General features: G+C 41.7%; 1 protein-coding gene across 8 annotated transcripts in view; it reads left to right on the forward strand.

Moving 5' to 3' along the window:
- The window catches only part of LTBP1 (latent transforming growth factor beta binding protein 1), a 403,312-nt gene that overhangs the window by 163,361 nt on the left and 215,372 nt on the right, over positions 1–24,579 (forward strand). For 5 of the 8 annotated variants that reach the window (XM_086700338.1, XM_086700340.1, XM_086700343.1 and 2 more), the window contains exon 5: positions 1,986–2,153. The exons of 1 other annotated variant lie outside the window; for it this stretch is intronic. In XM_086700338.1, coding sequence (XP_086556464.1) covers positions 1,986–2,153 — 168 coding nt within the window. Of the gene's footprint in view, positions 1–1,725; positions 2,154–24,579 lie in introns of those variants that run through there. 2 more of the 8 variants (XM_086700344.1, XM_086700345.1) reach the window with 2 other exon arrangements.

Below are 24,579 nucleotides of genomic sequence, written 5' to 3' on the forward strand. Positions count from 1 at the left end.
AAACATTTGAAAAGATCTGAGGCTGTTTCTCTTCTGGAAGAATCATTTTCTTGTGTTAAGTGAAGGGGCCAACACAAGCTGATCTCTTCAAGTTCCTTCTGACTTGAGCTTTCGTTACTTACTCGGTAGTTATCTTTGAGGAGGTGAAGGGCTGTCTTGTGGAAGAGGCGTTACTAGGTTGTGAGACCGTGGGGAGCTGAGTTAGGGTTAATGGGTGCAACTGACACACTTGAGCTCCAGAAGGAAGTGCACTTGCTAGGAACAGCTTAGAAACCAGCATGCACCATCTTAGTAGATAATGAGCTCCCTGTCACTAGAGATGTTTAAATAAAGGTTGTGTCAGAGGACCTTTGGGGTCCAGCTTTGAAATTCTAACTTTTTTTGGTTAAGGTTCTTTGTCTCCAAGCTCAGGTTTGACCATGATTTTTTTTTGTTGAGGGCCTGTGGAGGCCTCTTGGATGATTTCCTAAAAATCTAGTCCTGGTCAAACCAAGGCAGTATAAGGGGGACAGAATTGCCTCTGGTAGACAGAGGATGGCAGCAGAAAGGCTGGCCCAGAGCTAGTCTCTCCTTTGGCCACTGAAGTAACACAGTGACAATAGGCAGGGCACTGCTTCCTATCATCCTTAGTCTCAGAGCTGAACCATCTGTCTCCAGCTGCGGCTACCATCTTGCTTCCCTGCCTAGGCTCCTGGAAAGAGGAAAGGACCTAGACGGGGGTGTATCACAGATGCAGAGATCGCACTAGAGTTTCTGTATTGCACTTTGCCCTAGAGTCTGGATTGGGACTTGGTCATGAATGGCAGTTCTGGTTGAGGTCATGCATGCTCTTTGTAGCTCTGCTGTTGTAGCACAAAAGCAGCCATAGATAATATGTAAGTGAGTATGTGTGGCTGTGTTCCAATAAAACTTTATTTACAAAAGCAGGCCATGGGCCATATTTGATCCCTGGGCTACAGTTTTCTGACCCCTACTACAGACCCTGGACATCAGAACTAGCTAGAAAACATGAGCTGCACGTCTCTCATGTTTTGTAGAAAAAGTGAAATGACATGTCCAACGTCACACCGTGGTCGAGGCAGGCTTATAACCCAGCATCTGACTTTTAGATTAGTGCCCATTTTGTAATACTTTGCTGCCTCTGCTGTGCACTCAGGTTATAGCATTTGGTTTTAAGGAGAGGGCCACGTGAGTGCAGGAAATACGTGCCTTAGTGGCCTGTGAATGGCAGCAGTGAGGGCTCCAGGATGGTATTTTAACAGAGGCAACCCTTTAGCCTCGTGACCTGGGCTCCCTTTTTCTTAGATGGTCCCTGTTGACAGTAAGGCACAAATACAGGTTGCATAAATTAACATGGAGAAATAATGCCCCGGAGTTGTGAAAAAGAAACGGGCTCCCACAGCTGCGTCACAGGATTTGATCACTTCAGCCGAGAGTGCCAGGAGATTTGAGACAGATGTTTTCAGACATGCCGCATGCCTAAAACATTTCCAGGGGTCGGACTGCAAATAGTGACTTAATAAGTGGAGAAACAGGGAAAGTATGCAAGTTGAGGACACAAGAGTTTATTCACCACGAGGTGCATGGCCAACCTCTTTGCATTACATCTGCCTGTCAGGGTTGGCTCTTTCATGTCGTGCCCTCCGTATTGCTCTTTGTCTGCCCGTGAATAAAGTGCAGCATTGTGGTTAGTAATCCCACTCCAGTGACTCGACTTCAAATGTGGTTTTGGAGTGCATCCCAGAGTTCTGTTTGCTAAGCTTCCTACTCCTGTTTCAGAGACACCACTGGATACAGAGCAGCGAGCACTGAAGGCTTCCCTCTTTCCTTAAACCTGTCGGGTTGTGGGCTCTCTCGTTCCCCCTCTCCTCTCCTTGCTTTTTTCCCCTTGTTTTTTTTTTTTTTTTTTTAAACCTTCCAAGGCACTTTCATGGATACTAAGCTGATGTGTTTGTTGTTCTTTTTCTCCTTGCCTCCGCTCCTAGTGAGTAACCACACTGGCCGCATCAAGGTGGTCTTTACTCCGAGCATCTGTAAAGTGACCTGCACCAAGGGCAGCTGTCAGAACAGCTGTGAGAAGGGGAACACCACCACTCTCATTAGTGAGAATGGTCACGCTGCCGACACCCTGACGGCCACGAACTTCCGAGTGGGTGAGTTCCTCCACGGTCCCTCACTGTCCTTCCTGAATTGAGTTTTCTGAGATCGTAGCATGTAGACATCCTCCTCCACTCACACTGCTCTCTGCCTGAATGGGTTTCTGTCTATGAGCACGAATACGCTTCTTCCAGGAAATCACTTTCAGAATAATTTTTACCCTGCTTTTCTGGCTTCTCAGAGAGATGGCAACTAGAATGTTGCCCCTGATTGCTTATCATGGACGCAGCCTGTGGTGATGGGGGGGGGGGGGGGGTTGGTATCAATAGGACAGAAGGGGATAGCTTTTACATTGAGACCCTAATGCACAGTTCGCATTGATCAGCTTCACGTTTAATCTGCTCAGCAATAAGAATTTGTCCTAGATCTGACTCCCGTTACAAAATTTGGATAGTGTTGCTTAAGTTTAAATTTTTTACTTTACGGATAGGCATGTTCTAAAAAAAAAAAAAAAAAAAAAAAAATTCCAAGAATTGTCAAAAACTGCGTTTTGGTTGTAGAAAGGGATACAGACTTGCATCCTTCACCACATTTCTGCTCTGATTCAGAAGGCTGAATTATACATTGATACATGACATGGATTTAGGGGAAGAAATGCTAGTGGCTTGCTGTCAGCACTCAAAACCTTTTAATCTCTCTTAACTAATTTAAATATGAACTACGGTGGTCCCTGAAAAGAAAGCTTTTTACTTAAAAAATTTTTGTGTTGTTTCTACTTTTTCGTAAAGGGCGAAAGTTTTGCGGTCCACCGAATGCTGTCACGCTGCCATGTTGTCATGCAATACAGTATTTTTATCACGGAAAAATGTCTTTTATTATTTTTTGACCAATTATGGTTTGCCATGTGTACTCAAATAATCACAGACACCCACATTACTTTATGAGTTACTCACAAGAATAACCCAAATGTCAGACAGATAATAACACTGGCTAGATCTGGTCTTTTTATGGAATATTGCTGTTTAGTCTTGAGCGTGTGTGTCTGGGGGGTAGGAGAGAGGGTGTCTCTTCCAAACTGATTATCATCAAGACAAAATACAAGGGGGCAGCCTGAAGTCCTTATTAGCTCTTTTGATTATTCTCTGCTTTATCGTGACTCCTAACCCTTATGAGGCCAAAGCATTATTCTAGAGAGTCTGTACATGGAAAAAAACGTATGCCCATAGATACTATTTGAAAGGGTGTTGTGAATTTCCTGGCTATGATAGCGGTGTTTGGGCATATTTTAAAAAAGAATTTAGCCGGTGGATGCCAAGTTACGCTTAGCAGGGCAGAGCGCCGAGTCTAATGGGAAGTGTGTTGAACTGATGATCGGGAAACTAGATTCTGGTCCGGGTCCTGCCACTACCTACCTAATCCACAGGGTGTGACGGTTACTGTTTCTGGACCTCAGTTTTGTCTCATACAGAAAATAAATGGCTTATGTTTAGTGACCTCTGAAATTCAGTCTTCCTTTAAACTCTTAGGGCTTTTTATGAGCAACAAGTAATATCATTTTCTGGAGGGTTATAGACAATGAGGGGAAGAGAAAAGGCAGTTCCCAGTAGGTTATTACGTGCTTAATGGCTTTTTCCCACTTTTACTTTTCTTGATTGCCTGCCTTGCTCTCGTGGCTTTCCCAGCTCCATCAGCAGCAGCAATCACTGCTTCTCCTCCTCCTCTCAGTTTTCATAAATCTTTACAGTAAGAATGACAAAGCAATCGGATGGGTGGTAATTTTTTGGCTTACAGTGTATTCATTTTGAAACTACATATTTGAAGGCTTTGAGAAACAGAGGAAGTCTACTTGTTAAAACACGCTGCACACTTTCCTGTCTGGCATTTAAGCAGCTGTTTAGGAACAGGATACACGTAGCCTATTCAAAATGTAAAACGGAGCAAACTTATTTACACAAAAATATTTCAAAACCAGAGCTCAACTCTGCCACAAAAGGATTGGCAGAGTAGTTCACGAGAGAGAGAGAGCGAGGGAGAGAGGGGGAGAGAGAGAGAGAGAGAGACAGGCAGAAAAGGCATGGTAATAAAGTTTCACATTGGAAGTCCTGGGAAATATTTAATTTCTATCCTGAGCTATTTTCCTCTTCTCTTTATTTTAATTAAAAGACTGGATAATCTGAGGGACCAGTTTTAAATTTTTTAAATTGAAGAATGGTAATTTTGTAGAACTTATAGATTATGATTCTTCAGAAATACAGAAAATTTTAGAAGTTCTTTTTTTAGACATAAGTATCTTTGTGGACTTAACTGGTTTAATATAGCTTTATTAGTTACAAAAAGTAGCTTTCTGACCGTTTTTCTATTTATATTTGCTTATAATATGTTAAATCTTTTGCACATAAGACATGTATATGGAAAATAGAACAGCTTGGGGAAAATTCAAAATTCATTAAATTTGTTAGCTGCTCTCTTTGGCCTCTGCTATGTAAGGTGTGGGGACTCACACACTTGTTCTCTAAAGGGCTAGATAGTAAATACTTGAGACAGTGCAACACAAACATGTGGTATGCAACTACTCAACTCTGCTGTGGCCATGAGAGCAGTGTAGGCAGTATGTACAAGAATGGGTGTGGCCGCATTACAAAAACCTTGGGTGTGCCAAATTTGACTTCAGTGGCATAGTTTGCTGACCCCTGCTCCCAGAAGTCAAAATACTACTGGGAAAACCATATGGACTTCAAGGTCAAGGGAGCTTAATTAAATAGTCCATTTTGATCATCAGAACTGCAGAAATAAATTTGAACATTTCCATAGTGATTTATAGGTTTTTTGTTTTTTGGTTTTTTTGAAGGAAGTGGAACACATACTATTATTAACATTTTCTTGATAGGGAAACTTAGGCAGTGGTGTAAGTGAGCTTGACTTAGTTACATAGCAAGTCTGTTAGCTAGGACTAGAACTTAGATCTCTTTAGGTCATCTGTTTACTTGATTGCGTGGGGTCTGACCACGATGGGTAGGAGGGACAAGGTGAAGAACCTCATGGAGTTGGGTTTTGTGGGAAGGACGGATGGTTTAATAGTCACCTGAGAGACCTGTAGCCCTGGATTGGAGTCCTGGCTTCACCGTGGCCACTGGCCATATTCTGGCTTTAGATCCTCTTGGGCTCAGGTCACTGACCACACAGAAGAGGTAATAATAAATATTCAGAGGGGCACCTGGGTGGCTCAGTTGGTTAAGCATCCAACATCGCCCAGGTGATGATCTCAGGGTTCACAAGTTCCAGGCCTGTGTTGGGCTCTGTGCTGACCGCTCAGAACCTGGAGCCTGCTTCAGACTCTGTGTCTCCCTCTTTGCCCCTCCCTTGCTCACACTGTCTCTATCTCTCTCTGTCTCTCAAAAATAAATAAGCATTAAGAAATTTTTTAAAAAAGATACAAAGGATGGTTCTTTAGCAGACACAGGGGTGATACTGGTTTCTTCCTGTTTTGTGCTGCTTCTGTGCCAGTCTTTCTGGTCTTTGGTGATGGGGAGTCTGGGCTTTTCAGATGTGAGAGGCAGGTGTATTGTTTTCATGACTATTAAGCAATATAGTCTCTGCTCTTGAGTATTCAGTTAGAGACATCTTAAGTATAACTTCCACTTACTGTGAGCCCTGAATGAGGATGATATCCAAGGCAAGTACTCTGAGATTCTAGAATAAACTCATTTTTATGAACAGGATATTGATATGATATAGCAGAGTATTTCCATCAAGTGGCATTTTCTTTAAAGCAGATTTCTAATTATAACACCTTTTTTGTCATATTCTGAGCTTTGCCTCTTGGCTCTCCCCACCTTTGCCTTTTTAAAAAATGGAAACATATTCCTAGTTGGGTGGGCCAGCAGGTTAACCATTGTTGTTTTAATGGATTCTTTCCATTCATAGGGATATCATGAAGACGACCTTCTGGTATTTTTAAAGTTGTTTATAGAGTCATAAGTTCCCTTAATAAGAACACAGGAATTCATGTTGTCACAACTAGAATGTTTGAAATAAAATAATACTATCCCGTGACATAGCTTATTTGTAGAGCCACTGAAAAGCAATCATGACTGCTAAAATAACACATTTGGTTTATATGATGCTGCTTTCTCTGAAGAGTTACAGGGGACTCAGTTTCCATCAGCATCAGCTGAATAATTACAAAAATTATTTGATAATTTAAAAAGTATGTTCCCATGTTATTGCATTTGATGCTTATTTCCTCTGAGGGAGGTAAATTACAGGATTCATATTCTGTGGATATGAGTACCATAGCCCTGGTGGGTTTGATTAAAGGTGACTCGCAGTCAGGTTTGCCTTCCCAGCGTCCACATACCTCCTTCTCACCCTGTTGCCAGGTGAGTATGTATAAAACACTGTGCTAGATTTTCCGAGACAAATCCTAAAGCTGTTCCCTGAGAGCTTGTGCTTTGAGACGAGGAGCATGCATACATAAACCTAAATCAAAGTAGAAAGTGCTTTGCTGGAGCCTGAACGAGGATCTCTGAGAAGGAGATACCACGTCTAGCTGAGGAGGGAAAGGAATGGCGTGTGACTTTTCTGTCACCATGCTATCCCAGCGCTAACCCTTGTAGGGGTTGGCTTGTAGCCAGAGCTGGCTAAATGCATGTTTGCCTGATTGTAGACTGATGAGGGCAGTGGAACTTGAAACGTTGGTTAAGTTCCAAAATACAGGTGGAAGGGAAGTAGAGGGAAGGGAGGTGTGGTTGATATGGGAAGGAAGAATTTACCTGTTGGAATTAGGCAGGGAGACAAGAACGTGCATAGGTAGTTTCTGAGAATTGGGAGTAGTTTCACTTAAATGCAGAAAGCATGAAAGATAATGATAATACATGAGAAGTCTGGGTAGGTAGGTTGGGGCATGGTTGTAGAGTACCTTGAATTCCAAGTGTAGGAATTTGGACTTTTCCAGAACTTACTAAAGTTCTCTGAAAAGGGGACATAGAGATTTCTCATTTTGAAAAAAAGGAGGAAGTTTTCTCAGTTTTTTTTTAAGGCTGGAAACTAGCATTTTATTAGTCTAAAATAAGCTTTTGATCAGCTCATAATAGATGACAGTCTCTAGCCACTTTTAACTGTTGAGTTTGGTTTGCTGCTCTGCGTTGGGAATTTCCCCCGTATATCTCACGAAACCAACCTTGTACTGAAGTGTTTTTGAGGAATGGAAGCAGTTTGTTTTGTTACACTCATTATGTAGGGTCTCTTCGTAATGAGGGAAGACAGTTCACTCTCATCCAGGCAATTAGTAAACCAGTAACTGCTCAAGAAGGGGGAAGCATTTCGATTTTTTTCTGGCAACTTAGTTCAGCGTCTTTCGTCCTCTGCCAGTTGTCATTGTTTGGATCTCTTGATGTTTATCCAGCACAAAAACCAGTGAAATGCCAACATATCACTCTTTGATTAAGTGGTGGATATATTTTCCCCTTGATGCATTGTACAGATTTATGTTTCTAAACATGATCCTAGTATAATACTAAAAGAAAGTGGTTGCTTTCGTTTAGGCAATTTAGAATGCCTAAGAATTTATCAAAGAAACTACTCCCACATATATTTAATCTTTTCAGAATATTTTCCAATAGTGAATATATGCCATCATGTAAAGCATTTTGTTGTTCATTTTATTTGGGCTTTGGAAGTGGTATTAGGAATATTAATTTATTTAACATCTTTATTGAGCACCTATTGTGTGTCGAGGATTGGTATAGGTATTAAGAATACAGTGGTTAGCAAAACAGGCAAAGTCCTTGTCCCTGCAACACTAAAAAAATACAGCATGGCTAAATAATATGGGTGAACCTTGATGATACTATGCTACATGAAATGGGCCAGTCACAGACTAACACAGGGTGTGTGATTCTACATGTATGAATTATCTAAGTAGTCAGCTTCTTAGAGGGAGAGAGAATGGTGGTTATCAGGATTGGGGGAAAGAGGGTAATAGGAAACTGCTGTTTTATGGGTATGGGGTTTCAGTTTTGCGAGATAAAAAGTTCCGGAGATTGAATACTCAACAATATGAATGCATCTAGCACTACAGACCTGTACAGTTAGAAATGGTTAAGACCATAAATCTTATGTTACATATATTTGACCACAATTGAGAAATAAAACCAAGCTATAGTGTGAGTATACAGTACTGTCACATGGGTACTACCAAAATATATGATATGTAAGAAAAATTTGACCTAATGCCAGGTAGTGATGAATGCTATGAAGAAATAGCAACTTGGGAGGGGAGGTGGAGGTGGGGGTGTGGGTGGAAGGTATGGATGGCTATTTTAGACCAGTCGGGAAGGGCTGTCTGGTGAGAGGACGTTTGAGCAAAGACCTGAACGGAGTGAGTAGTGAGCTCTGGGACAGAACATCACAAACTTCACAGTAGAGTAACCTAACTCTATCACTGTGTTTATTATTTTATTTCAACTGTGGCACATCTCCAGAAGGCTGGTGTTAGGAACGTTCAGGCAAATTTGTCCTATATGTGTTGTTGGATTAGGTTTTATTGATCTGTATATTGATCTGTATATATTACATACACACACACACACGCACGCACACACACACACACACACACACATTGTATCAAGGAATCCTGTTAATAACATCTTTAGATAAAGAGCCTCATTCACAGAGCATGGGAGCAAGCAAGTCTCTGGGTGAAAACATGGTCCTAGAATTATTGCAGAAGGAATCTGGTTATTTATAATAAAAAGTACAGGGTCTTTGATATAGAAAAAATTTACCAAAGAAGCAGCATTGCCTTTTTCTTTTTCTCCAGTATCTTCTGTAAGACAGATCACATGATTTTGGTATGGAGCTTTTTTTAATGGAAATAAAACTGATTATGAGGGTGTGTGTGTGTGTGTGTGTGTGTGTGTGTGTGTGTGTGTGTGTGTTTGTGTTTAGGGAGAGGGTCCCGTGTGGAGGAGCGCTGCATGGAAAGGTAATTCCAAGGGGTTAGTTGGACCAAGGAGAGGCAATAAGTTGTTGATGTTAAGAGCCCAAACCAGGAGAGAATGAGGTCCTGTTGGTTGAAAAGGAAGATCTTGGAAGCTGAGAAGATATGGGGCACAGAGTGGTTGTGTAAGAAGATATGTATGTAGAGGTGCCTGGGTGGCTCAGTCGGTTAAGCCTCTGATTTTGGCTCAGGTCATGATCTCACAGTACAGGGATTTGAGGCCTGCATCATTCTCTGTGCTGTCAGCACAGAGCCCGCTTTGGATCCTCTGACCCTCTCTCTCTGCCTCTCCCCCACTCTCAAAAATAGATAAACATTAAAAAAAAAAAAAAAAAAAAGAGGGGCGCCTGGGTGGCTCAGTCAGTTGGGCGTCCGACTTTAGCTCAGGTCACGATCTCGTGGTCCGTGAGTTCGAGCCCCGCGTCGGGCTCTGGGCTGATGGCTCAGAGCCTGGAGCCTGCTTCCGATTCTGTGTCTCCCTCTCTCTCTGACCCTCCCCCGTTCATGCTCTGTCTCTCTCTGTCTCAAAAATAAATAAACTTAAAAAAAAAAATATGTCTGTAGTCAGGACAGTTAAAAAAAAAAAAAGAAAAGAAACAACCATAGGTAAAAGATTTCAGCAGTTTGCTAGCTCTGTGAGAAATGCATGTGTGATCGATTGTTCCTGGTAAGCCATGTCTGGCCTATGTCATGGGGGTGGCTGGGACTCCTTAATGGTGTTGTCCTGGCTAGCCTAGAATAAATGACCTTTCAGAGTTCTTTGGAGTCTGTACCACAGTGTCTCAAAGCACATGTTCTTTCCTAATTGCTCAGCTTGAGCACAGGGGATGATCTTTGTAAAACTAGACTGCTTAGTGTAGCATGTTGGGCCTTCCAGGACGGCCTTAACTCAGCCTTAATCTCTGCTTCAGCCCATCCGAGGCTCCAGGTTACCAAAGGTCCCCAGATGCACAAAGCCTTCTGTGCTGCTGTGCCTCTGTTCACAATGCTGTCTGCCTGGCAGGTACACTTCTCCAGCCCGTGTTCTTGAGCAAATCACCTCCTGCTTTGTCAGGAGTCAGCCGAGGGCTGCTTGTGCCACAAAGCCTCATTTCCCTAATTTTGTTATACCTGTTTTTTCCACTACATTCTACACTGCTTGGGGACAGGGACCTGTGTGCTTTTTGTTCATCTCCCCGGTGCCAGCATGCACCGTGAGGTGCCAGCCTTACTTTAGAAATGCTTAATGCATCTCAGTTGGCAGAGCAAATTGTCTACGCAGGTGCCTGTGTAATGGTGGCACACAGATTTTACCTGACACAGCTTCATCGTGAATCCTCAGGCAGCTGATGTTGCAGGAGTAAAATAACCATCGGAGCAGCCTTTATAGAGTTTGGGGACACAGAATAGGAGAACATATTGCAGTGACTACAAGATGCATGAAAAAGACGCTTTTTAACACTGTGGTGTACTTGCTACTAATGGCAAACCTTTGTTTATTTTTTAAAAACGTATCTGTTTTTTCTTAGCCAGTGAGAGAGAGAGAGAGTGAGGGAGCGAGGAGGGGGAAGAGAGAGGGAGAGAGAGAGAATCCCAAGCAGGCTGTGCACTGTCAGCGCAGAGCCCGATGTGGGACTCGAACTCACAAACCGTGAGATCATGACCTGAGCCGAAATCACAAGTTAGACGTGCAACTGACTGAGCCACCCTGCCGCCCCAGATTCCTACATCTTTAGTTATTCTTCCTGCATGAATTCCCACTCCCCACTCTTGCCTCTGTCTAAATTCTCACAGTCTGTTAAGGAACAGCTTCAAGCTCCGTTTCAAAGGTTTCTTCCTTTGCTGCTTTTCCTCTTTTCTATTCTGCTTCTAGTGACTACCTTGTCACTTGACCCTGGTGGTCTAGCTCTGGTATACTGTTGATGGCTCTGCACCCCTGGGCTGGTGATGTAACCTGTCTGATTCCACACTAGTCGAATGAATCCAATAATGAGCTGACTTTTTTACAGTGCTTTTCAGGCTTATGAGAAGGAGCCAGCTGAGGGTACACATGGGTTCCTTGGATTGATTTCAAAAAGACCTTTCTTTTCCCCAAAATAACACATCCTTCTCTCTTCTTTTAAAAAGAGTTTGTTCATTCATTTTGAGAGAGGGAGGGAGAGAGAGAGAGAGAGAGAGAGAGAGAGAGAGACAGACAGACAGAGAGAGGGAGGGAGGGAGAGGGAGAGAAGGGGAAGGATAGAGAGAGAGAATCCCAAGAATCCCAATCCAATGTGGGGCTTGATCTCATGAACCATGAGGTCATGACCTGAGCCAAAGTCAAGAGCTGGACACTTAACCAACTGAGCGATCCAGGTGCCCCAACACATCCTTCTCGTAATTCACAACCTCTGTGTCCTGTGATGGGGGCATTGTGGACTTACTTACAGCTCCTGGAGTTTAGATAGGGTATATTCCCTGCATAACCACAGAACTGTGGTTCCTTCATTTACCAATCCTGATGGCACAATAGCTTCTAGAAAGGCATAGAAGGATGTTTGTATTATTCTTTCACTTTGGTCCTCTGCCCCTACTGCACAGAAGACTCTGTACTTGCTCACGTTTAGGCTAACTCTGGGCACTTTAGACTAGGTACAAAATAATGTTGGGCATCATTATCATATCATGGAGACAGTGTGGTAGTACCATGTTTCCTCTGTCTTGGATCCTGCTCCTCCTTGAGAGGTTCACTTGCTAACCCAGGAAGCTCTTGCCTGTTGCCAAGCCTGCTGGCAAGAGCAAAAGCATTTAAATAGTGTAGTACATTTTGGAACAGAAAGCTATGGTCAGGAGGAAAAGTAATCATCTTGCATAGATGGGGGGCATCTCCTGTGATGTATGATTATAACATTTGATGCAGTTTTGTGCTACTCACTTTGCTGTCATTGTGTAATTTACCTCCGGGCTCCTAGGTTATACTAAATTTAAGGAAGTTGGACATAAATACTGAAATCACGTTTATGAGATACAGTATATACCTACAGAATTTATTGGCATACAAGTCAGGCTTAATTTTGCATCTTTAGTCTTAGAGTCAAACATTTATATCAGCTTTTAGTAGCAAGGTGTGTGTGTATGTGTGTGTGTGTGTGTGTGTGTGTGTGTGTATTTTTTTCCCCCAAGTGGAGGAGGAATAATGTATTTGTATATTGTTGGAAAAACCTCCTGGAACTAACATCACAGATGATATGAAAATGTTTTTGAGGGCAGCCACACAGTCATCTTCATGTAACACAGTCCAGGAAAATAAAATAACTACCAAATGGGGAAGGATAAAGTTAGTTAGGAAGTTTGAGATTTATTCTCCAAAGATATATCACAAATAAAATGAGAAGAGCCAGATGCCCTTCCTTTGCCAATTTGATGTAATGCTGTCATTGATACACTTATTAAAACTTGATTTTCTATTTAGTTGAAGAGTATGGGTTTAAGGAATGGTTTCCTGCTCGACACCATTATCTTGCATTTAGACTCATGCAATAATTACCGAAAACCTGGCATGGCTTCAGTGTTGGCTTTTGTAAGATTTGGTGGGAAAAAGAAAAACTTTCGGCAGAAATGAGAGATTTCTTCACTCTGAGACCAAACTTCAGATGCCCATCAGATTCAATAAAAATTTGTTCTGGATTCTGAAGAGTTTCTGAGCTTTCCTAGTGCAAAAACTCAACCTGATTTTCATCAAATTTTCCCTAGAAGAGGTGAAAGGGAAACTTGACATTAAGATTTTTTTTTTTTTTTTTGCAGCAAGGAAAACAGACCACTGCCCTTTTTCTGACAAATTAGGAAGTGCCCTGGAACGTTCTTAACTAGTCTTATTTAGCAAGATTAGAATATGTCACTTTTTGCCACTGCATTGTCCCTTTCTGAAGAAAGGGTGATTTATGAGCCCTCTGGATCTTCTTGTGGTATTAATAACATTTTGAGCCAGCTGTTTTATTGGGTGTACACAGAGGGTAATTAGAAACATCTGAGAGTCCCATAATGTGCCCAGAAAACCATGACGTTGTATGGAAAAGAAAAAAAAAAATAACATTCTTGCCAAAGTTGTGTATTTGGTAAATAGATGAATTAGTATCAAACAGAATTTACTCTGTATTATACCCGTTTTGAAAAAGAAGCTAACTCTTCAGGCTGAAAATATCTTCTTATTGAAACACATTCACTGCAGAAATCATAACCTTATTTGGTAAAAGACTTCTGACCGTTCATACAGTAGTTATCATTTCCCTTCTGTCAAACTTCATCATATTATGGACCATTTTCTGCCAGAAGTATTTCTCCTTTTTACCTGGCAGTTACTTGAAAACTTCAAAATTCTGAGGGATCTCATTTAAGGAAATTAACTCTTAGAAACATACTGCACCAGGGACTAATAGTGTCCAATTTGCCTAATAGTCTATCCTAGAAATCAGGGTGGGATTCAAGAGCTTGGGCTCTATTTTAGCTAGTTACTTGAAATTTGATCTTCTCCAGTGGTGGCTGAGTTTGAATATTTGGGAACGCCGCAACAGTGGCTAAGTCGGGTTCTGATTTAAATCAGGTCCTGTTGTCTCTTCCCTCAAGACAAAATCTAGACAAGAAAACCTAACAATTTGCTGGTGGCTGGTGAATAGTTCCTTTCATCTTCGTTCACAAATAACAAGCCCTCATGACAAGTCAGTGCTGAGTCAAACTGACACATCCCAGGCAGCTGTGGACAGGGTTCAAGTTGGAGGCCTCCAGTATCTTTTCAACCTGTCTTGCTTTGCATGTCTCCATTGGGTTGCCATTTTTGTCCTGTTGGATCATTTTGAATGGGATTCCTCATCAGTTATGAGACAAAATTATAGCTAATTGTAGGTTTTGCTACAGGTTGGCAGTGACTTAATGAAGCCTCTAGAAGAAGTGGATTCACCTGTATAAAAATGTTTATGGGGGTAGGGGAATAGGGATAGTAGTTAGGAGCTCTGGCTGAAACCCAACTTCAAATGTGTGCCTTTTTCCAAACCCTGAATCAGTGGCTCTCAGTCCCGGTTCTACAACAGATTGTCCCATGGATTACTTAAAAGACCATACCCCAGCTTCTTGGATCACAATGCCTGGGTGTGTTTTGGGTATGTGTATTATGAAAACAAACGATGTTGACGATTGTTGGATACAGCTCTGATAGAGAACCTGACGTCTAAACCAGGGCCCATCACCCTTCCATGCTCAGGAATCACCGTGAATCTTGACATCATGTAGCTTCTCATTCAGTAGTTCTGGGGTGGGCCTGAGATTCTGCATTCCTAGCCGGCTCCTGGGGATGGGATCCTGCTGGGCCATGGATCACCCATAGAGTAGCAAAGATCTAAGGTGTTAGTAGTTCATAAGAAAAATGGTTTCAAAAAGATATGTTATCATTAATGATACTTGTTGAGTTCTTCAATGAGTCTGACACTGCATTAGTAAATGGTTTATAAATGCCATATAATCGAAATAGGTTAACCCTTTGCAACTTTCCTACCTCAGTTCCTTTCTTCGTAGAGCTGAGGTTTCCTCACCTCCCGACAGCCTCTTGGCCAGGGCCGCAAAGACATCAAATGCTGGTGTGGCAGGCCGCCTTCTCTCCTTACCCTATCGTTTCCTCCTGCTCTGCCATGCCTCCTGCCTTCAGAATTTTCCAGGGGACAGTCAGAAAGGGTCTTTGTTCACCATGTCCCCTGAATTTCAAGGGATATGTGTCAAGCTCTCAAAGAATGTTCTCTCCCCTTCCTTCCTTCCTTCCTTCCTTCCTTCCTTCCTTCCTTCCTTCCTTCCTCCTTCCTCCTTCCCTCCCTCCCTCCCTCCTTCCCTCCCTCCTCCTTCCTTCCTTCCTTCCTTCCTTCCTTCCTTCCTTCCTTCCTTCCTTCCTTCCTTCCTTCCTTCCTTCCTTCCTTCCTTCCTTCCTTCCAAAGAGAGACTGAGTGCAAGCAGGGGAGGGCAAAGAGAGGGAGACAAAGAATCCGAAGCAGGCTCCAGGCTCTGAGCTGTCCGCACAGAGCCTGACGCAGGGCCTGAACTCACAAACCATGAGATCATGACCTGAACCGAAGTTGGGCACTCTATGGACTGAGCCACCCAGGTGCCCTGAATCTTCACCTTCTCTACCCTAAGGCAATAAGCTGGTTTCTGCGGGGCAGCCAGCACCCCAGGCAGTAAGGTGACTGTTACTGACCTTTGTCAGCTTTGGAATGCAGTTCAAATCACTCCACAAAAGTTCCATTCCATAGTGTGCACAACTATATGCAAGGACTGTACTTTTTGCCTACTAGCAATAGGACATAAATTTGAGTTGTTTTTGTAGATGAAGTGAACTGGGAGATATATTTGCACAGATCCATCCTGATTCTAGTTAAGTTCTACTTGTGATTAATATTGAGCATTCCGAAAGGATTTGAGAATGCAGTGTTCAAGAGAAGGTATACTTGAGTGATACTAAGCTGTTCAAACCCTTCACGCAACCATCATCCTGAGTTTCTGGTAACATAATCTCTGTCCTGAACTTCATTACACCTAAGCTTCTCTAGGCCCCCTAGTGCCTAGTTTTGGACTAATGAAGATATTCAAGAGCACCTACCACGCAATAGACAAGTTGAATTAATGAGAAATAAAATAGAGTCACCATGAATGCATTCGCTGGGATGGCAAAGCTAAAACTCTCCCTTCTTCCACCGCAGTCCCATTCCCCTCACTCTGGACTCTTGTTTTTCTTCACATGCGTGCAGCAGGCATATCCCAGGTGGTCCATGCTCCATTTCCTCTGGTACTGTGCAGTCTCTGGTTCACATCCATTATGCAGATGGGAAAGGGAAAGTTGAGTTTGTGTAATGGTTCTCAACACACTGGGAAGTTTTGTCCTCCACAACCCCCCCCTCCAAGAGACATTTGGCAATTTCAGGCATTTATTAATTGACCATGCTGGCCAGTTGTCCTGGCATGTAGTGGACAGATGCCAAGGAGGCCCCTAAACATCCTGTGGTGCACAGGACCGCCCACCCCTACAACAAAGAATTACTTGGTTCAAAATATGAACAGTGCCCAAGTTGAGCAATGCTGCTCTGGGCATTGCTATTTTCCCCTATTGGACGGTATCACAGACCATCTCTGGTATTTTGTCCAGGTCCCTGGAGAACTCGCCCTCTTAAATCTCAAGATTGTTCTCTAGGTAAAACCTTCAGTGTTTTGTCACAGCGGGGCTGGAGCTGACTGCTAGTTCTTTCAGCCCTTCTTGTACATGTATTAACTAATAAATGGGACCCAGGCTCCCGGAGGCCAAATTTGCATTTGATAATTTATACCTGATGATTGTGTTGGATTCCAGAGGATTGAGATGATTTGAGGTGTCTCAGGATGACTCACGTGGGCTTGATTGGCCTTTATGGGGATTCTTTGCAAACTGAAGAAATAACAAATGGGAAAATGCTTAGCACGGGAGGCATTTTTTTTGCACATCTCAGAAGTGACTGTATAATAGAAACCACTTTTCAACACTAAGCATTGCTACTGTGGACATTCATTTGCGAAGTGTCTGTGCTATGGCTGTTGGAAAGGGAGAGAAAGCGGAGTGTGTTTATTTGAACAATAGCATCATCACATGTTCAAATAAACATAGCACCTTGGGAGGGTTACAGGTTTGTTATTTCTAACCCAAATGTCTTTACACATGCCTTTTGAAGGGTCATTTTGCCAAGTTTAAAAGAAGAAACTATCCAAGCATTAAGAGTCTGACATATTATTTAACTTGTTGAAAAAAGAAAAGCCTCTTTGTGGCCAAAACACTCCAGGTCAGCTGGACAACGAGGTATATCATGTTTTGAAGGCATTCACTTTTGGCCTGAGAAGCAGCCCCAGAGAGCAAGTAAGACCTCACTCTCACCTGCATGTAACCTCTTACACAGCTTTCCCTTATGTTTTGGTCATCTTGCCCAGGAAGCTTGGAATTTTCACTTGTTTTGCGCCCTTTTTTTTTTTTTTTTTTTTTACTGAATGAAATGTCTGTTCTTAATTCCACCAGTATAGCAGTATTTTATTGCTTCTTTTCATGAGACCCTCAGCCCATAATTCACATGGCTGATTTTTTTTTTTTGAATTGTCTTTTTTTCGTGTTTTTTTAGTTGTGGTAAAATACACATAACATAAAATTGGCCATGTTAACCATTTTTAACTATATACTTTAGTGGCATTGAGTATATTCACAGTGATGTGCAGCCATGACCACGAACCATTTCCAGAACTTGTCATTATTTCAAATAAACTGTATGCCCATTAAACAATAATTTCCCATTCCTCTGTCCCCTCACCCTGCCCCTGGCAAACTTCATTCCACTTTCTGTCTCTATGATCTAGCACATTTGCGGTATTTCATCTAAGTGGAATCGTACAGTATTTGTCATTTTGTGTCTGGCTTGTTTCACTTAGCCTGATGTTTTCAGGGTTCATCCCTGCCGTAGCATGTGTCAGAATTTCCTTCCTTTTTAAGACTGAATAATATTCCATTGTATGTATAGACCATATTTTGTTTATTCATTCATCTGTTGATGGACGCTTAGGTTTCCGTCTGCTGTGCATCATGCTGCTATGAATATTGGTGCACAAGTATTTGTTGGGGGCCCTGCTTTCATTTCTTTGGGGGAAACCTACACAGGAGTGGAATTACTGGATCATATGGTAATTCCGTTTAATTGAGGAGAAATTGTCAAACTGTTTTCCACAGTGGCTGCACGATTTTACATTCCCACGAGGGGCATGCTAGGTTCTAATTTTATAACGTCCTCGCCAATACTTACTGTTCTCCCCTGCCTCTTTTTGTGATAGCTGTCCTGATAGATAAGTAGTGGTACCTCACTGTGGTTTCGATTTGCATTTTCCTAATTACTAACCGAGTCGAGTCCCTTTTCACGGCCTTATCGCTCATTTGTGTATCTTCTTTGGGAAATGCCCTATTCAAGCCCCTTTGCCCAATTTTGAATTGGTTCATTGAAAATGGTTTTTTAAAAACTGAGATTTCCACTAGGCTATGTCCTGAATTACAGTGTAATCAACAATCAGTACTGACTACTAATCTTTTGGGAGACGGACGTTCTCGTCCTGGTCCTGCCACTTGAACAAGACTCATTCTTAAGTTTTAATTGTTTCATGTGTGGGAGGAGAAGGAAGAGTTTAGGGAGTAGGTGTTCAAAATCCCTTGGAGCCCTGAAATGCTATTATCTGGTCTATAAAGCCTGCGTTAGGAAAAAAAAAATGCTGGAATATAAATGGGATTAGGCTTTCTTTAGTATGTTTTATTCAGGAAATATTTACTGTAATTTCTTAGCATATATAGCATGTTGCCTTTTGGAGTTTTCTGGCTCTGCTTTCCACTTTAAATCAAAGGAATGATTTTCTGTAAGTGCAGTGATCTATTGTGTGGTGATATGTCATTGTCCTTGACAGGTTTAAACAGAAAATGAGAGACCTGAAATACTTGACAAGCTTATAAATGACTTTTTTTTTTTTTTTCTTGCTTAGTTTTTTTAAAATCAGAGTGCTCAGAGTTTGGCCAGAAACAAAATGGCTCCATGGTGGCCTGAAGGACACACAGCTCATGTAGAGTGGGATGAGAGGGTGTGGATTCAGGTGGGGTCAGTCAGGTGGTAAAGGGCTCATTTTCTTTTTTCTCCTCCCCTTCCCCATTCCCCTTCCCTTCCTATTTTTTCTTTTTTTTTTTTCAGAAAACTGATATAAAGGCCTTCATGCCTTAGAATGTGCTAGTGTCCTTCTACAAACTGTAACAGTTGTATGGTTTAGGATTAAAAAGCTGAGCTGCAAGGATTTAAATTACCTTACGGGGTGTGGGGGGTGGGGATAAAATCAAAAGCTCATTTTAAACATAAGGAGCACAGTTTTTATAGTAATTGAAGAGGTAGTTTTTTCCATCTGATGCTTGTTTGGCTTCATTTATCTCTTGCCAATTCCCCTGGTTATCTTAATTTACTTGGATTAACAGCTCCTTGAATTTTTTTTGTGTGTGGATTTAAAGAAAAGGCCAGATGTGTGAGCATTCTTCAGCAGTAAAATGCAGAGTTTAATAATGCTTCTGCTGGGATTCCCCTGCCCTGCGCTGTGTCCCTGGAGGCATCAGTGAGCTTCCTTCTGCAGGAGATTGGAGGGCGGAAGGGGAGAGAGGTTGGGGTATTTATTCCCAACTGCTGCCTGCAGGGTCCCTGGGGGTCTTTGTGTTTTTCCACCTGAGGCCACAGCCTCTTTCATGAGGAGCTCTCTTCTGCAGTGGCAGGATACTGTTCACACTGTGGTTTTCCCAGAACTCTGTTGAGTTCCTATATACCTACGTCAAGTCTCTTTATTAGACTGTCTTCAGTTTTGCCACATTTTAATGTGCCTTTTTTCTTGACTGCTTCTTGACTGATACTAAAATTCCAATTAAAGACCTGAGGGCAGATTTTTAAAACAGTTGACATGCCTGGCATCTTCTTTAAAAAAAAAAATTTAGTGCGTTGTTTTGATTACATAACATATGGTACAAAATTTAAAAGACACAACAGGGCCTACTCTAGAGTGAAAGCCAGTCTAATTTATTTGCTTAACGATTAATATCAGCACAAAAAAATCTACCTTGTATTTTTTAAAGACTGTATAATATTTTACCTTGGCATGTACCATAGCATATTTAAACTGACCGTATGATTCAGTATTTGCCTGTTACTCAGTTTTTGACCATGTTATTAACTATTTGTAGTGAGTAATGAATTCTTAGTATACATGTGTGAATATCCAAGAATATCCAAGAATTTATCAATTTTTAGAAACAACATTGCTGCATCAAAGGCCATGTTCTAGCTTAATTTTAATGGGTATTTACCAAATTATCTGCTATAAAAGTTGAACTCTCTTACATTCCCAATACAGGGGATTTAAATTTGGATTTAGAACCCTGGTTTGCATCTCCCAGTAATGCAGATTGTCTGACCACGTTCTTTCCAATACAGATTATTAAGCAATTTGAACTCTGAGTCTTTAAAAAAATTTTTTTTAATGTTTATTTATTTTTGAGAGAGAGAGAGAGCATGAGCAAGGGGAGGAGCAGAGAGAGAGAGAGAGAGAGACAGAGACAAAGACAGAGAGAGACAGAGAATCTGAAGCAGGCTTCAGGCTCCAGGCTGTCACGACAGAGACCAGCACGGGGCTTGAACCCACAAACCATGAGATCATGACCTGAGCTGAAGTTGGATACTTAACTGACTGAGCCACCCAGACACCCCTAACTCTGAGTCTTTTCATGTGTCTATAGTAGGTTTCAACCTCAGTGTTATTCACATTTGGGCTGGACGGTTCTTTGTTTCAAGGGGTTGTTTTGTGCATTGTAGGATGTTTAACAGTATCTCAAGTGTCTAATCATTAGATTCAAGTAGCTTCCCCCTCCCCCCCCACACCAAATGTGGCAATGAAAAATGTCTCCAGTCATTACCAGATGTCCCTGGGGTCAAAAATTGCTCCTGGTTGAGAACCCACTGGTCCAAAATTTTTTCTCCTTTGCTGTTTTTCTTCCCCACTGAATTAATTATTGGTGTTTTAACTTATATTTATAGTATTTTTTTTTCTTCTTAGGCCATGAAGAAACTTAAGATTTTTTATGTAATCAGAGTTATCAGTGTGTTTCTTCTTCCTTATGTATAATTGATAGAGAAATTTGTTTTTGATAAAGATTTTGTTAAATCAAAGTACTGAATTATTCTTCTTTAATTGTTGTGACCCCTCTTCAGTACTAGACAGCAAATTCTGGGGGATATACCAGGGTTGAATTTTGTTGATGAGGGGCATATAAATATTTTGGAGTGGATCAGAAATTTTAAATTACCACTTATTGAGTACCTTCTGTATGTCCATTGCTGTGTTAGACATTTTATACGTGTTCTGTCTTTACCTTACCACGGCCCTGAAACATCAGGTCATTATTCTCACTTTCTAGATGAGGAAACTAAGGTACTGAGAAGTTAAGTAATTTGCCCAAGGCCACAGAGCAAGTGAGTAAGCACAGCTAGGCTTCCCTCTGACACCCAGGGCCTTGCCCTGCCCTGTGCGTGGTGGTGTCTCAGTCCCCTCTGTGTCAGCATTGGCATGAAGCCTTGGGAGTGTTCAGAGGAAAGAGTGCGTTCAGTGGCTCTGACCCATCTTCTTTCTGCTGAGCTTGGACAGACCCACATACTACTTTCGTCCATTGCGTCTGACTCCAGCTGTTCACTGAATCTTGAGTCTTGGTTGAAGTGCTGTCACGTGTGTGTGTGAACCTCTTTCCCCATTTGTAGAATGGGAAGGATGATGCCCACCTCATAAAGTTGTTCAGAGGGTTAAATGAAGCATGGTTTTTAAGAATGCTTTCTGATCAGAGCAATGTCCATATGTTCAGTGTTGTTATTAGTTGCTTGATTACCATACGGCACACTTTGATTAAGTCAAATGTGATTCATTAACTGTAACACCAAGCATTTTTTAATATGCTGTAAGATATGAGATTGGCATTAACAAATGTAACCAATTTAATATGCAATTTCTTGTGTACATCATTAAACTTAAAAACATCCTAAATTGATTGCATTGCCTAGTGTGTCTATATTTTTATGTCACTTAGCTGCAGTTTTAAGTCTGATACAAAAAAAATTGTCTTCTGTAAATAGCTTTAATAAATGTTAGGACAATCCGAAGAACTTTGATTCAATGTAATTTGCTATTTGGGGTTTTCATAAATAATTTAAACATATCACAGTTCTACAAATGACAGATTTTACACAGCCGATGGGCACGCCATTGGTGACTAAAGAGCAGATTTTTTATTTGAACTCCGGGCATGCATGGGAAGCACATGGAATCTTTCTTTCCCCCTCTTCTGAAGTACTTGGCCTTTGAAATTTAATATATAATTTAACCTTAAAATTATAAAGGCTGAAAAATTTATAAGTCAGACATCAAAGGTGTTTGGATTCCAGAGACTTGTTATTGTCTTGGTTTATTTAAGAAGTTGTTACTGCAGAAAGAACTTAACTGTGGCTATTACATGTATGGGAGTGAAGAGCTGTGAAAACCGTCTGCAGCCAAGGAAGGAAAATGTCATTCCAGAGGTGGCTTCTTTACTCTCATTGGTGTGTTTCTGAAAAGTTGAGAGCCAGTGATCATACACTTGTACCACATGGTCCTATGAGTGGGATATCCTTAGAGCTGACAGCATCTAGTTCACCCTTTTTGCTTTATCCATCAGAAAACTGGTGCCCAGAGACAGAAGGGGGCTGCCTCAAGGTCACAGCTAGTGAGGGAGCTCTGGTTCAGACTCGTATTTAGGAGTCTCAGTGCATTGCTTAATGAGATTTTGAGGTTTAAGGTTTTCTGTCTGGGGATTTCTTAAAGTGGCCTTCTGTCGAAGGACGGCACGGTGTGGTTGGTGACTTCCGATGTGGTTTGTGTATGTGAGGAGGGAGTATCAGAGGTGGATTCTGCTCTCGTCCTTCCTGCGAGCCCCATTCCTATACAAACAAGATGAGAGGCCCTCAGGGAAGCCAGGATGTCCATACGCAAAAAAGAATATATATATATATATATGTGTATATATATATGTGTGTATATATATATACATATATATATATATATATATATATATATGCAAAAACAGAATATTCCCCCGTCATTATGTAAACTCTGCTCAACAAAACAGTGAGTAGATTACGCTGTGTAAACTTCAGATAGAGATTGATGTTTGGAATACCAAACCCAGATATCCCAGGATTAAGAATTAAAAATGCAAGCAGTCATGCTGAAGAAATAACCCAGCACATTGGCAGACAGGCCTTCCTGTCCCAGCCACAGAAGGCAGCTTCCTGCCCACACCACCTTCTGCAGGGCCCGCTTAAGACTGGATGCCACAGCTATATGCCATCTTCTGAAATGAACCCAGGGGAGAAATTCAGAGAGGACATCCCAGATGAGCTCAAGCCTAGGAGACTCACTTTTCCATAACTAATTCCTAGAGGGGGTCTTGAGTAACTTTTTCTTAGTTCATTGAAAGGAAGTCGAGTAATAAAGTATCTATGATTCATGACTTTGTGGTTATCAAAGGAGTCACCTTTTAGCCAGAAAATGGAAGATTTCTTTCCAGTGATTCACATGTATTACCCAGAACATTTTGGCTTCCTGGAACTTAAGATATAAACTAAAATCCCCTGGCAATAACTTTTTGATATCACAGATCAATGAATCTTCCACTTGTCTCTCCTCTCCCCTCTCTCTTTCTCTCTCTTTCCTTACCCCTCTCTTCTCCTCTCTCCCCTTCTCCCCTCCCCTGTAACCCTGATCCTTCAAATGTACCATCTGTACCTAAATGCTGGGTAGCTGTGAAGACAAAAAAAAAAAAAAAACTATTGGTCTTCAAAATGGTAGAAATACACAGTGTTACCTTTTTTTTTTTTTTTTACGAAACTGATGACACAGACTTAGTGTAGCACATCATGTAATGAGGCAGGAAACACATTTCTTTGGAGAGCTCCGTTAAGGTAAGATGGAATGTCTATTGTGCTGCTCTGTCTCACGACCAGACAGAATGCAATGAGATGGGAATGTGGGGGGCTTGGGTCTGCTTAATCCTAGCCCCGAGTGTGCCTCTCTTGAGTGAGGGAACAAAGCTGCAGCCTGGTGAGCTGTGGCCATATAGCAACAGCTGCATTTAGCTTGGCTCCCTCCCCTTGGCCTTGACTGAGCCCTGCTAGTCCTCACAGAGAGGAGCAGCCTGCTGACACCATGTACGCTACAACTCAGGGGCTTCCTGTCACAAGTAGTGGAAAAATATGGGTCCTTGTGAGCTACAGCTAAAGGAATGGTAATCGTTTCTCTGAACCTTGTACTTGCTACTAAGTGCAGGCTTAGCCAATGCAGCAGCCACTTAACCAAGAGATTGTGTTTGAATTGCCAAAAAGCCACCGTAGCCAGCACCCCCATCCGCCTTTAAAAGACAGCATCCCTGGTTCCATTTCTAGGGAAAGAACGTCTCCTCATCTCTTCTATTTTTTAATCTTTGTGTCTGATTATTTAACTCATTAAATAGTACGTTTAAATAATAGGAAGACAGGAGCTCCAGTTCGTGCTCGTGTTTGGAGGTCTCTGCTGAAGCTACGTGCTGACTTTGCTTCTTGGATCTATGCACAGATCCAATTTAGGCTTCTTTAGCTTCTGGTGTGATAATTCAGTAGCATGCTGCAGAAGAAAACTTCCTGGACTTAACAACTCTGGGGTAAGATCTGGTCCAGAGTTGGAAGGAAAGGAGAACTAACGTTTATCAAGTACCCTCTGTGCACGTAGGATAGTTGTAAACATTTGTCACGTAATCTCTTCTTCCTCAGAACAGTAGGTGTATTATTCTCATTCACTGATTAGAAAAGTGAAGCCTTGCAAGTTTAAGTACCCAACCCAGAGAATTACAATATTCA

The sequence above is a fragment of the Puma concolor genome, chromosome A3 (assembly GCF_028749965.1).
Source record: "Puma concolor isolate L17-30 chromosome A3, mPumCon1.1.hap2, whole genome shotgun sequence".
In the NCBI taxonomy this organism is placed as follows: domain Eukaryota; kingdom Metazoa; phylum Chordata; class Mammalia; order Carnivora; family Felidae; genus Puma; species Puma concolor.